This window comes from Mustela lutreola, chromosome 3 (assembly GCF_030435805.1).
Source record: "Mustela lutreola isolate mMusLut2 chromosome 3, mMusLut2.pri, whole genome shotgun sequence".
NCBI lineage: Eukaryota > Metazoa > Chordata > Mammalia > Carnivora > Mustelidae > Mustela > Mustela lutreola.
Window position 1 is genome coordinate 37,657,804 of NC_081292.1, and position 15,658 is coordinate 37,673,461.

Here is a 15,658-nt window from a genome sequence, read left to right on the forward strand (position 1 = left end):
ATATACCTTAGGGAGCCATATGACCTTGGGGTGTATACCCTTAAGCTTTCACATGAGAGACAAAACTCAATCTTATTTAAACCATTGCTATTGAGAGATTTCTGATATTTTCAGCCAAAATTAACTCAATCATTACAACTACATTACTGAACTACTGTTTAATTTAAAAATACTATATTTTTAAATGAGATCAGAAAAAAATGCAATCAGATATTTTACCTAATAACCGAAGTTCATTGTCAAAAAAAAAAATTCTTCAAAAAAATCTGAAACCTTTATTGGTAATATAAACAATGTGATTTTAAAATTTCATGATTTTCCATATTTAATTTTCTTTGAGAAAATAAGATAGAATTTCCATATGTCTGATGAGAAATGGAAGCATCAGAAACATAAACTTTTTTATTTCTTAAAATATATCGCTGATTCTGGGATATATATAAACATACATATTAGGGAAGAAAGAAATATGTCAGCAGTAGTGTTTCATTTCTTAGTGTCATCTAGCAATTTAACTGCAACACTGAAGTGACATCAATTAAAGAGTGGCAGATCCTTCCATGCTAATCAAAGAAGTTTAGTGTTTCCCACTATAACCTTGTTGGTAGCTCTGATATAAAATTCTTCACTATTTCAGTCCCATGGGACTGGACTGAAAAATTAGAACCATCCCTTGACAAAAAAGAATGCTCTGAAGTTGGCTGGTTATATATTTGGTATTAGAGGGGAAAATAGTAGATGACTAAATTTGCACAGATCTGACTCCTACGGCTGGTTGTGCTGTTAAGTAAAGAAAGAAGGCAACTAATAATCACAGAATGGCCTTCATAATCTGGAACTTTATTTGTGTGTGTATGAGTCTGCTACAGGTGCATTAACACATTGAGAAAATGTTAACTAACGTAATTAGGGTGCTATTTACTTTTCAAGTGTTATTCTCTGTAATTTGTTAAATAGCAAAGCACCTCATATAGCACCAGAAAACACTTTACCAAGTGGAATCTGAAGAACAGAGTTAAACAATAATCAAACTGAGAAAGATTTTTTTATAAGGATGAAATCAAGGAGCAATATAAATATTCATATCAAGAGATTTATTTTTTTAAGTTTTTATTTATAGTGGTTGAACACTTCCATACACCTATTGATCACAAGTGCCCTCCTTAATCCCCATTACCTATCCCATTGACTAATGAAGAGGATGATACACAGATACACACACACACACACACACACACACACACACACAATGGAATATTACTCAGCCATAAAAAAGAATGAAATTTGCCATTTGCAACAATATGGATGGAGGCAAAGAGTATTAATGCTAAATAAAATATGTCAGTTAGAGACAGATAAAGACCATATGATTTCACTCATATGTGAAATTTAAGAAACAAAACAAATAAGCAAAAAGCAAAACAAAACAAACAACAACAATAAAACCCAACAAACTAACTCTTTACTATAGAATACAAACTGATGGTTACCAGAGAGGAGGTAGGTGGTGGGATGGGTGAAATAAACCATCTGGAACTAAATATTTTTTCACTAAATATTTTTAACCTTTTATTCATAAAGAGGTCAAGCAATTTATCCATCTCCGTAATTATAAAGTGAAGGGATTAGACTGGGTAATTTATTCGAAGATACATAAAATCCCGTATGTTTTTTCCAAAGTTATTTGCAAGGCTCCCTCCTTTACTGGCTTCATATCAGTTCAAATTTTCAATGAGACCTACTCTGCCTACTCAAATTAATTATCATCCTACAGTCTACTAAAATTTGATACACCTTTTTCCCCCCATTTATTCTCTTTGTGCTTCATTCTGGCAAGTTTCTATTACTAGGCCTTCAAGGTCGATTTCTTCTGCAATGCCTACTCGAGTGCTATTTCTACCCAGTCAGTTTCTCCCTTCCCATATATTTTTCAACTCTAGAGTTGGGCTTGGTTCTTAATTATGTCTTCCATTTCCCTCCAAAATGTACTCATCTTTCCTTAAATACCTGAATACAGCTATAATACCTGTTTGAATGTACAAGTATTTAATACACCTCTAATTCTATCATCTATGCCATTTCTTAATTTATTTCTATTGGCTTATTTTTCTCCTGGTCATAGATTACTACTTCTTTGCATCTCTATGCTTCTCTATGCATCTGAATGCTTGACATTGTGATTTTAAGCTGTTACATGTCTGACTATCATATGATCTCCCTGATATGAGGAAGTGGTGATGCAACATGGGGGCTTAAGTGGGTACGAGAAGAATAAATGAAAGAAGATGGGATTGGGAGGGAGACAAACCATAAGTGACTCTTAATCTCACAAAACAAACTGAGGGTTGCTGGGGGGAGGGGGTTTGGGAGAAGGGGGTGGTATTATGGACATTGGGGAGGGTATGTGTTTTGGTGAGTGCTGTGAAGTGTGTAAACCTGGTGATTCACAGACCTGTACCCCTGGGGATAAAAATATATGTTTATAAAAAATAAAAAATTATATTAAGCTGTTACATGTCTGGATATTCTTACAATCCTCTTAATAGTGTTGGGCTTCAAAAAAGAAAAGAAAAGAAAAGAAAAGAAAAAAAAATAGTGTTGGGCTTCATTTTGCCAGCACTTAAAACTACTGTTTTTGTTGCTTCAGAGGCTTTTTAAAACTTGCTTAAGGTGAATCTAAGGTAGCCTTTACATTTTTGATAGTTTAGTTCCACCACGGGGGGTATGGCTTTCCTGAGGTCTCTACCGAATATCCTGAATAACTGACAGGATTATAGACTATGACAATAGGAACCTGAATACCTTCCAGCCCTGTGTGAGCTCTGGCAATCATTCAGATTATGGTTTCTAGGTCATCCTTTGCCCAACCATTCAGAGTTTCATCCTATGCAGGCATGTCTTACGATTTAGCAAATACTCAATGAGAACACTATTCCTGATTTCTGGAGTTCTTTTGCTACACAGCTTTCTCTCTCTACAATTTTATCCCATGCTTTGCCATCATCTCCGCCTCCTACTACTTCAGTCACTTTGCCTCCCTAAACTTCAATTCAGCAAGACACTGAGCTCAGCTTAATACGTCGCACCCCGTTCTTTGATCTGGAATGTGCCTTTAGCCAGAAAGCCAAGGCAATCCAAAGGATGCTTTGTTTCCTTTCTGTGATGATTCACAGTCCTGTACAGCCTACTGTCCAATGTCTAGAAGCTTTTTTTCTCCCATATATTTGGACAAGTTTCTTATTTATTTATAGCAGGAATATAAATCTAGTCCCTATTATACCACCATGGTCAGAAGCCAAACTTCCATACTTTGAAATTGTAGCATTATCTACTAAAATTTACATCATTAATTATCACATCTTAATTTTTGTACTATTTTTGTAGTACCTGAGAAGTCAAATTAAAAGGCCTTCTATTATTTTAACCATATACTTATAGTGCTTTGGACTTGAGAAGTAATATCTAAACATGCAAGAGAAAAATAGCTAATATTTTTTAAAGAGCTATCATTTATAGAGCACTCTTCTTTTTAAAGTTTTCATATCCATTACATTTTCATCAAGAGTTCCAAATGAATTTTCCTAACATTTCCAAAACATAGGGTAAACAGATGTTATCGTTTTTAGGGGTTTCCCTGTTTTCAAAAATAGATTCTCTAGAAGATTACTTAGAATTCTGTGATAATATATTATCTTCATGTGAGACATGCTTTTATTCTGGGTTGGCCTGCCCTATGTGCCTGTATCACTGAAACAGTGTTGTTCTGCTGTCAACACATTTCCAACAATCAAACATATGTTCTCCCTGTAGCCAGCTATTTAACATTGGTTAATTGTGATTGGAAGAGGAAGATGTCTGCTTTTGTTGAATAATCACCAAGCAAAAATCAAGGCCAGTGCAGTATCACCAAGCTTTGGCCTTCATGTGCCAAAAATGCTACATAATTGTTGGGAATGAACTTAAGACCAAGATTGGACCTTAGGTTGAAAATATAAAAACTCATTTTAGTAAGAATTCAGACATAAATTAACACTGACAGTTCTCCACTATACAATTCAGCTAAATTATTTATTACATTTCATAATAATATGAATATATTTAACACTAACTGAACTATACAATTTAAAGGTTAAGATGGTAATAGTAAAAAAAAAAACAACAAACAAGATATGTAAAAGGCTATGAATGAATTACCAAATTCATTTCAATTCATGATGCAATGTAAATAATGAATACAACAGTGATAATTTCATTTAGAAATGATACAAAGAACTCATAAAACATTTTTTAAATTAAAACTGAAGGAGGAAAAGTAATATAATTAAAAATACAACTGAAACTTTTGAAATTTATTTATTTATTTATCATTTATTTTAAAAGATTTTATTTATCTGACAGAGAGAGAGAGATCACAAGTAGGTAGAGAGGCAGGCAGAGAGAGAGAGGGGGGCGGGGGGAAGCAGGCTCCCTGCGGAGCAGAGAGCCTGACACGGGGCTGGATCCCAAGACCCTGGGATCGTGATCTGAGCCGAAGGCAGAGGCTTTAACCCACTGAGCCACCCAGGCGCCCCTGAAATTTTTGAAATTTAATCCTAAGTAAAGAAATTAGTTAGCATAGAACATTCTCAAGAGAGCACTACCACAAACCAAGGTTTCCAGAGAAGTAAAAACAGTGAGACTTCAAGTAGGAAGATACACAAATCATAAAGAATAAATACCTATGATCATAATTTCTATCCTCTGTCATGGAATTTCATTGAGATCTTAAGCATTTTCCCTTATCTATATTCATCCTTAACAATTACTTTAAATCAATTATCAACTGTGATTCAAAGAACATGACTAAATAGTAAGCAAGAGGTCAGAATATGTGGTTAATATGCATACAAGATTAAATTTACTTTTATCAAATGATTCTTTAGTAGACATTTTACTTGTTTTATCAAGAGGTGATGGGTGCCCGGGTGGCTCAGTTGGTTGAGAGACTGCCTTCAGCTCGGGTCATGATCCCACGACCTGGGATCAAGTCCCACATCTGGCTCCCCCTACTCTGTGGGGAGCCTGCTTCTCCCTTTTCCTTTGCCTGCCACTCTCCATGCTCGTACTCTGTCAAATTAGTAAATAAAATCTTTTTTTTAAAAGAGGTAATAATTATATGGGGTGCCTGGATGGCTCAGTATATATTATGCGTCTGACTCTTAATTTCAGCTCAGGTCCTGATCTCAGGGTCATAAAAACTAGCCCTGCATTGAGAGCAGGGCTGTGCTGGGCATGGACCTACTTAAGACTGTCACTTTCCCTCTCCCTCTTCCCTCCACACCCACAAAAAGAAAAAAAGTGATATTTATAAATCTTTATCTAAATTAACATTTCAAGAGATCTAAAGTATAAAACTTAGCACAGTATCTAAAGGAAATAATACTGCATTAAAAGTTCAATACTTAAGTTACAGATCAGCTTCCTATGTTACAAAAACTAAGCATAGGCATTTTGGCATTTGATAAAGAAAATCTCAACAAAGTAAAAGGTTTGTGGATGCTAACAGGTGGAAGTTGAATAATTTCACAAAATAAACATAACAACAATAATTTAGGAAAAGTAAAATAACAAGTGTAAAACTCCAGAAAAATGTATGTTACCATTTTATTGTTGTTAAATATGGTCAGAAAATAGTACTTTTCCTCTAAACTATAAATGTTAGTTTGATATATATGTTAAGTTCCTTAAGGGCGAGGATCATGTCTAATTAATGTATCTATGCTCCATATCACAACAGAGTTTTGCCCAGTATAGACATTCAATAAGTGGTTTTTAGTTTAGTGAAAAATATGAAACTTTTCCCAATATGTTTCAGAATACAGAAGTCCTATGAAATAAAGCTTAGCATCTAAGGAAAAATATAAACTCTCCTGAAGATGTGACCGATCATCACAAACATTACAAGTTAACCAAGAAAATACCACTTAAATGCAATTATAAAGTGCTTTTCTTTTCAATTACACAAATGGGGATTTAAAAATTGTTTTATGGAAGAATATTTTTGTTCTTTATTTGCAGAGATGATCTAGCTGAGAGAGAGAAAGGAGAGGGAGAAAATTGAGATATATTTCGCAAGAATTCACTTTAAGAAAGAACATACTTGGTTCTTTATGGATCTCTAGTGTTTTTGCAAGTCTTAAAAGTAAAGCAGTGAGTGCCTTTGTGCCCAGTTTTCAAGGATATTTGTACAGAATACAGACTCAAAAGACAGAGCTACAGTCCTCCTTTTGAGTAAAGGCTTAGGCCTTGCAAGTTACAAATACTGCCTCCCTCCAAAGAAAATGGCAGGCATGTTTTCTACTGATTATAGCAAGTTCAGGTTCCCTGACTGAGGGTTCCTCTCCTCTAACATAATCCACTGTGTATAGGTGGCATCTAACCTCCCTGGTACCACTCTGTGGGAATGAGGCTTAGGACAAGTACACAAGAAAATGCTAATAGCCTAGGTTACTGCTAATGCTGCAAGATAATAAAGTCCTTTGTCTCCATTCCAAGAGTCCCATGTCTTTGGCTGGCATTCATGAAACTGTGGCCTGGATAACCTGATAACTTACTTGAGCTTAGAGTTAGGGTAAAATCACAGAGCCTTCAGAATTCTTGACACATACCTGTTACTGTTTTTGTTTTTATAGGGCTGCTGGCATATTCAGAGGCCTGATATGACTGCTGCTTTGCCAGAGGTGCACTTCCAACAGACACCTCATCGTCCTTCCTTCTGCTAATTGGCATAACAAGAGGAACAGCTACGACAGGCTGCTGGAGAGAGGCAAATGAAACACTGAATTATTTACTATTTCTTAAGCAGTGAAGGTTAAACATGGCGACATTGAGGAAAAGCCTTCATAAGTGGTGTTGAAGTTTATTACTTGAAATCAATCATGAAATCAATCAGTCAACTGTACTTTTCACAGTTTTTCCCCTCTCTCTTCATCTCTCTCTCTTATGCACATAGATTCACACAGGGACACTTAGTTTCAGCGTGAAATTACAATTCTGTATGAAACTAAGATAGCTTGAAAATAAATGAAATTTAAAATAAATTTCAGTAAGAAGCATAAAGATAATACGGTAAGGGCAAATCAAAACTAAAATCAGCTTTGAAAATCGTGATTATTAGAAAATAAAAAGTTATCCTTATGAAATGATACTTTAGAAACATACTTGTATAAAATGATTAATTACATGTTACAGTTCAACTTAATAAAGAATTGCTGAAAATCTCTACATTTTGTCTCACAAAGTGATATATGTAGCATATTTAAAAAGCACAGAAAAGTATCCACAGTTAGAGAAAGCTGGAAAACATTATGATCCTATATTGAATGCATGAGTGCTGAATTGGACAATAAAGCAGCTGTTTCATCTTTATTCACTGAAATAAAGTCTGATGTTACTGCTGATGACGCCCAATACAATCTTGTCAGATTTTTGGCAAAAAAGAAAAAAAAGGTATTTTTAAAGTTTGCTGCAGGATCAAAGATCAATGTTGAACTGGGTGGAAAACAATCATGAAATGTTGGGTTTTAGCCACAAATTGAGAAGGCAATTGCAGCGTGGGCAACAACAGCTGCTAACTGTAACACAGCTGCGTCCGATGGTAGCTCTGGAGGGGTTGCTCGAGAGCAGCGCAGTCTAACGTTGCTCTCAACAGCACAACATCACATTCTTCAAGATCCAACTTTAAGCCTCACCCAACATTTATTACTTATTTAATACTAATTCGATTATAAAAACATCCCAATCAGAACTCAGGTTCTGAACATTATCTAACAATGCAGCAAATCAATCAAGCCATGAGATAGAGGGGGGATAAAGGCAAAGTATTTTAAAGTTGCTACTTCAACTGAGTAAAAGGACAAGGAAGCGGATAATGAGAAAATGGAAAGGTTAAATATATTTGTGGGAAACATCACAATGTATAGTACCTACTTGCATATTAAGAATTTAGTAAAACTGATATTTATAAAATCTGAATAGGAAATTAGTATTTTAAGACCTAGATGAGAAACGTTTGACATATTGTTAAGTTTTGATGTATTTAAAATTCCTCAACTATAAAATATGGGAGTAGAGATGTCTACTTAAAAACCCCTATATGTTCTAGTATTTAGTGATTCCAAAATCCCCTGAATTTCTTGGCCATCATTTATAAACAATGTTCAAATTCAAATTAATGTATTAGAGAAAAATTATATTCTGCATAGTGTGATATTTAACTCAAGCAAAATAGCTGGAAGATGGGCACCTGAGTGGCTCAGTGGGGTAAGCCTCTGCCTTCAGCTCAGGTCATGATCCCGGGATACTGGGATCGAGCCCCGCACTGGGCTCTCTGCTCAGCAGGGAGCCCCGCCATCTCTGCCTGCCTCTCTGCCTACTTGTGATCTCTCTCTGTCAAATAAATAAATAAAATCTTTAAAAAAATAGCTGAAAGATGAGATTCATAAGAGCCTTAATATTGGGAATACCCTTCCTTTTGGTGGCTGAAACTGGGTGCATTTTTCACAAAGGCAACAATTTACTAAAAGCCCTAACAAAACACCTCCTAATAAGACAGCAGGCTCTGATATGTCTCCTATAGAACTGTATTCCAAATACCTACAACAGTGTCCAAAAGACTCTCCATAAATATTTGCTGAATTATTACTAATACAGAAACCACATGTCAGGCAAGAAGAGATACTGGATATAGAGTAAAATTATTTGATTTCCTCCACTTTTCTGGAAATATGGCTACTCCAGTCAAAAATATAAAAATAAACAATATTTATTTTTAGCCAGCTTCCATGTTTCTACTAATAATCTTCTACCTTCTGGTACTAGATATTTCCTCAAATATCAGTGTATCCTAGCCTCATATTTCTCCTATCCTTGATGCATCAATATTCCATGATCTCAAACTACTTAAAAGCTTCTGCTGTTCTTCTAAAAAAAACTCTCCCTCTTTATTAATTTAATATAAAACTCTCCCTCTTATTAATTTAATAAATGTAAAAGTATAGGAAATTATAAAGAAAAACAACATCCACATTCTCATTACAGCTAATAGTTACTGGTTCTTTACATTTTTATATTTCCTTTTTTTTAAAAAAGAGACCAATGAAGTATTACAGATATGGTTAAAACCCCTCCAACTGGTTTCACGGACCTGTACCCCTGGGGATAAAAATATATGTTTATAAAAAATTAAAAAAAAAAACAAAAAACAAAACAAAAAAACCTCCAACTGCTAACCACCTGCCCATTTCTCTTGCAATCACCCACGATTATGATACTGATAAAATCCGTGAAATGCATGTTTTAACAACTATCTTTACTTACACACACTCATATACACCACTTATTTTACCATTTATTTATTTCTAAGGGTAGTTTTGGGAAAATGTACATAAATGCTCTCATATTACATATATCCTTGGAAAACTGGTTTTTGCATTAGGTATAGTTTGAGGCATACATATTAAAACCTATCATATAATCTCTACTAATAAATTATCTTATCATGTGAATATGTCATACTTTTTTTATCTACTTCCTTACAGTCATTCAAGTTGTCTCCAGTTTTACATGGCTTCAATAAATACTGCAGTAAGAGGCTTATTCATGACTCTTTAGGCTCCTATGAGTATATGTGTTAAAAGCATATCTTTATTAAAAAGTGGGATTTAGAGGGGCGCCTGGATGGCTCAGTGGGTTAAAGCCTCTGCCCTCAGCTCAGGTCATGATCCCAGGGTGCTGGGATCGAGCCCCGCATCGGGCTCTCTGCTCAGCGGGGAGCCTGCTTCCTCCTCTCTCTCTCCCTGCCTCTCTGCCTACTTGTGATCTCTCTGTCCAATAAATAAATAAAATCTTTTTTTTAAAAAAAAAGTGGGATTTAGGGCCTAGAGGCTATGTCTATTTTCAATTTTTTTTAAAACAAACTGTAAGGACTAAACTTGTTTTTTTTAAAGATTTTATTTATTTATTTGACAGACAGAGAGAGAGAGAGAGAGATCACAAGTAGGCAGAGAGGCAGGCAGAGAGAGAGAGGGAAGCAGGCTCCCTGCTGAGCAGAAAGCCCAATGTGGGGCTCAGTCCCAGAACCCTGAGATCATGACCTGAGCCGAGGGCAGAGGCTTAACCCACTGAGCCACCCAGGTGCCCCAATGCCTATTTTCAATTTTACTGGATATTGCTAATTCATTGATTTTCACTCATAACAGTAGTGTAAGTTTATGAATTTTCTATTTTTTCACCACTACTGAGTATTAGCATTTTTCACCCAATAGAGTTTAAAAAGTAAAGATGAGTAGTCATGAGTGATAATTATTAAAGCTGGATGATACAGTCACAGGGATCAATTACGCTCTTCTCTCAATTACCCATGTTAAAAAAAAAAAAAGTAAGAATAAAATAGTAGGTTAAGTATATTTTTAAAAATATATTTTTGAGATACTGATGAACCATAGTAAAATAGTAATACTGTGAAGTGCTGGTGAAAATGTACACTGTAACCAACTGTAAAAGGTAAATCACAATATAACAAAGTCTTCAAAATATTCAAAAATATGTGCCTTTAACTAATTTTTTAAAATATTTTACTTACTTATTTGAAAAAGAAAGAAAAAGGAAGTACAAGTGAGGGGGGAGGGAGAGGGAGAGGGAGAAGCAGACTCCCTGCTGAGCAGGGAGCCTGATCTGGGGTTCAATCCCAGCAACCCAAGGTCATGACTGACGCCAAAGGCAGACACTTAATTGAATCAGCCACCCAGGCCCCTCAGTATATGCCTTTAACTATTAATTACACTTTCAAAAATATATTCTAAGTGAATACTTAAAAAAAAATCCAAAGATTTAATTATGAAGATATTTATCCCAATATCATTTTAACTCTGGATGAATAGGGTTATGGGTATTTGTTAGTATTACTTTTAAACAAAACTACTGTTTTGAACTTGGAATTTTTTAAAATATATATTTACATTTAATTTTAAATAGTTATACTAAAAATAAAATTAAATATAAAAATCTTTAAAGGTGGTTGTTATCAATCAAATGAATCGATCTACTTAAGATGCTAGGACAAAAAAAAAGATGCTGGAACATTGATCTTCAGGGATATCTCTAGCATAACTTGACATATTTGTGTCATTTATAAAATAACCAATGAAAATTTACAGTACAACAGGATATTATTCAGCCATAAAGAAGAAGTCTTCTCATTTGTGACAATATGGATGGACCAAATAATAAGGTAGTTAGGCTAAGTGAAATAAGAGAAAGAAAAATACCTATTGATTTCACTTATATATGGTATATTAAAAAAAAAAAAAAAGACAAACTCATGGACAGTTGAGGTGAATGGAGTCAAAAGGTACAAACTTCCACTTAAAAAACAAATAAGTTATGAGCTGTAATGGACAGCAATATGACTATAGTTAAAAGTACCATATTGTATATTTAAAATTTGTCAAGAGAGTAGATCTTAAGCTCTCATCAAAAGGAAAAAAACCGGGGCGCCTGGGTGGCTCAGTGGGTTAAGCCGCTGCCTTCGGCTCAGGTCATGATCGAGTCCCGCATCGGGCTCTCTGCTCAGCAGAGAGCCTGCTTCCCTCTCTCTCTCTGCCTGCCTCTCCATCTACTTGTGATTTCTCTCTGTCAAATAAATAAATAAAATCTTAAAAAAAAAAAAAAAGGAAAAAAATCTGTAGCTATCTGTAGTGACAGATGTTAACTACTTATTGTGGTGATAATTTCAAAATATACACAAATATCAAATCACTATGTTGTATACCTGAAAACTAAGACATCAATTATTGCTCAATTAAAAGAACTTATATCTAAAATATTTCTCAAATGCACCCTGATATTAGTGTCATTGACTGTTAAGGTGGATTTCTATGCAACTGCTGGTAAAGCAGAGATGGTGGAAAGACTGTTAAGGTGGTCCTGTTTTTTACTGGCCTATTTGCCCTCATAGTGCCCAGATTTTCGTTCTGAGTATCTGATGCATAAGAATTGCATAGTAAATGTTCACTTTCATTTTTATTATCTCTGTATTGCCTCTTCTTCTTTAGTTTTATTCAACATTCTATTAGAGAAAACCTCCTAAAATTCAAATCTCTTTATATCAGATTCCTATAGTTCTTCTTTACACTTCAGGATGAAGTTGCAAACACTCTGTATTTAAAAAAAAAAAAAAAAAAAGTCTTATGAATTGGCTTCCAATTCCTACCAGTCTCTAGAAAAATTGGCTCAAGTCTGGAATCACTGAAGGTTCCTTTCTTACCAAATTAGTGGGGTGTTTTTGTTGTTGTTGTTGTTGTTTTTCCTCTGCTCACACAGTTCAGTCTAGAGCAACCTTTCTGGTCTGGTTTACTGCTATAATGCTAAAGTCAACTGTCTTAATTCCTCCTTTTAACAACCTCATCTGCCTGTGAGAACTATTCTTCTTTATCTTTTTCCACATAATCCTATTTAGATCTAATATAGCAATTTCTAAAAATGGCATTACTATATTCCTTCATATTCCTAAATACAGTAAATAACTCTAGACGGAGGGATATACTAAAAATTAACTTTTATTTCTGTAGCCCCAGTATCTAGCACAGTGCCTTGTGGTCTCTAACTATTTGATAAAAAAGAACAATGAAACTGGGGAATGGAAGCTGTAGTTTCAAATTAAGACAGGGTTAAGAAAATCCTTTAAAAGATACTCCTTGAGACATGGGTTGAAATATTCAGTCCATTTTTGTCTTATTTAATTATGAAATTGTGTATTTTTCTATCACCTAGCTTTAAGTTATTTCAGAAAAAAGATGCAGCACTCACGTTGGCAGCACATATACTAAAACTGGAACAATACAGAGAACATTAGCATGGCCCCTGTGCAAGGATGACAGGCAAATTTATAAATGTTTCATATTAAAACAAATACCAAGTCATTCAATTAGAGTACTATAAAATTACAATTAAGTCAATAGGAAAATGCAATGCAAGGTAGCATAAATTTGGCCTGAAAAACATTTAGTTCTGCCATTTACTACATGTGACAATAGGTAGGTAAATGTCAATAAGCATCAGTTTCTTCATTTTTAAAATGGGAAAAATAAAACCCTTCTCTAAGAATTCCATTTAAGCATCATGACACAGAAAATTACACTTAAGCATTCCAGGAACTACAATTAGGTACTCTTTACTTTGCAATTTATACCCTTTTAAATAAGCATACATCCCAGGACGCCTGGGTGGCTCAGTTGGTTAAGCAGCTGCCTTGGGCTCAGGTCATGATCCCAGCATCCTGGGATCGAGTCCCGCATCGGGCTCCTTGCTCGGCAGGGAGTCTGCTTCTCCCTCTGCGTCTGCCTGCCATTCTGTTTGCCTGTGCTCGCTCTCTCCCCCTCTCTCTCTGAGGGGGAGATTTTTATAGATTTTTATAGATTTTAGAGATTATTTATAGATTTATTAATCTATAAATAAATAAATAAATAAATAAATAAGCAAGCATACATCCCAACTCTTTTATACCAACCATCCCAATCCAGGGGTTTGGCACTCTATGAATACTTGTTGAGTAAACCTAAAGATGAAGAGGAAATACAGAGATAATAAAAACAAACGCTAACATTTTCTACGCAATTCCTACACATCAGACACTCAGAACAAACATCTAGGCACTATGAAGGAAAGAAAGTCAGTAAAATAGAACTACCTAAACTAGTCTTTCCAGTGTTTCTGCTTTACCAGCAATTGCATAGAAATTCACTTCAATAGTCAATGATACAGTAACTTACTGTTTAGAAATGAAAGAATAGAATTGCTTGAAAGGGGTAGAATGGAGGACAAAGGAATTGTGGTACATCAATTCCAGGGGTGCCTGGGTGGCTCAGTGGGTTAAGCCTCTGCCTTCAGCTCAGGTCATGATCTCAGGGTCCTGGGATCGAGTCCCGCATCAGGCTCTCTGCTCTGCAGAAAGCCTGCTTCCCCCTCTCTCTCTGCCTGCCTCTCTGCCTACTTGTGATTTCTCTCTCTCTGCTTGTCAAATAAAGAAATAAAATCTTAAAAAAAAAATCAATTCCGACAATACATAACTGTAACAAATGACTAAGAAAAAGATTTATTCATTAAGAGAGTAAATTATAGTGTGTAAACCTGGCGATTCACAGACCTGTACCCCTGGGGATAAAAATATATTATATGTTTATAAAAAATAATAAATAAATAAAGTAAATTATAAAAATTTCTTACCTGCTGCATATGTCTACTGGTTCGTTTCTGTGGCTGATAAATGAGCCAGGTGTATAAGACTGGGTCAATATTAACTGCTACTCCTTGTACACTACAAAGAAGTACAGCACCTAAAAATCAAGATTTTAAAATTGTGTTAATTCCTCCTATAAAATAGTAAGCTTTGTATCACATCACACCAAGTAGGGCAGCTGTAATAGAAAAGACAAATTAACAAGGTGGACAAAAAGATCTTGAGGAATTCCAGCCTCATATACTGCTCATGGTAGCATAAAATGATGCAAATGCTTTCAAAAACACTTTGGCATTTCCTCAAGAAGCAAAATATACAGTCACAATATGACCCAACAATTTTATTCCTAGGTATGTACCAAGATAACTAAAATCATATGTCCACTCAAAAGCTTGTACCCAACTTTTCAAAGCAGGATTCATAATAGCAAAACGTGGGAATAACACAAATATCCATGAATGGTTGAATGGATAAGCAAAATGTGGTAGAGCCACATGATGAAAAATCATTTGTCCATCACAATGAATAAAGTACTGATCCATGCCTGCACCACACCTTGAACACACGTTAAGTGAAAGTCAGTCAGTCATAGAAAACCACAGACTGGATGATTCCACTTACATGAAATGGCTAGAATAAGCAAAACCCCGGAGTAAAAAGGTGGGATTAGCAGATGCCAGGGCTTGGGGCAGGGGCGATGGAAAGTAACTACTAATAGATACGAGGTTCTTTGGGGAGTGATTAAAATGTTCCAGAATTAGAAAATGATGATTGTTGCACAACCTTGCAAATATACTAAAAACCATCAAATTATGCGCTTTAAAAATAATGAATTTTATGGAAAATGAATTATCTCAATAAAAGCAAATATGTCCTATCACATGATTTCACTCATATGTGGAATTTAAGAAACAAAACAGATGAACATAGGGGAAGGGAAGGAAAAATAAAATAAGACCAAACAGAGATGGAGGCAAACCATAAGATTCCTATTATAGGAAACAAACTGAGGTTGCTGGAGGGGAGGGGGGTAGGGAATAGGGTAACTGGGTGATGGACATTAAGGAAAGCACTTGATGTAATGAGCACTCACTGTTATATGCAACTGATGAATCACTGAATTCTATCCCAGAAACTGAAAAATTATACAGTATAAGTTAACCAAACTGCATTTATATATAAAAAAATTTTTTAAGTGAATATGTCTTTAATAATAAGAAGCTTTATTTTTAAGGCAAAAAGCAATTTCTATATTGGTCATGAGAACAGAATATTATCTCCTTTTTTTTTTATTTTACAAACTTAATTCACAATGTGAAAGGAAGGATTATTATAACCACTCAATAAATCACTGCAAATTATAGCTTTTAACGTACAGAAGCA

General features: G+C 34.9%; 1 protein-coding gene and 1 non-coding gene across 8 annotated transcripts in view; one reads left to right on the forward strand and one right to left on the reverse strand.

Annotated features, from left to right (window-relative positions):
• Positions 1–15,658, reverse strand: part of VPS13B (vacuolar protein sorting 13 homolog B) — a 792,142-nt gene that overhangs the window by 454,273 nt on the left and 322,211 nt on the right. For all 7 annotated transcript variants that reach the window (XM_059165934.1, XM_059165936.1, XM_059165932.1 and 4 more), the window contains 2 exons: positions 14,263–14,372; positions 6,648–6,795 (listed from right to left, as the gene is read on the reverse strand). In XM_059165934.1, the coding sequence (XP_059021917.1) occupies positions 6,648–6,795; positions 14,263–14,372 (258 nt within the window). The remainder of the gene's footprint in view (positions 1–6,647; positions 6,796–14,262; positions 14,373–15,658) is intronic.
• Positions 12,839–12,944, forward strand: LOC131828329 (U6 spliceosomal RNA). The gene has a single exon (XR_009352351.1). It is a non-coding gene; the product is annotated as a U6 spliceosomal RNA (small nuclear RNA).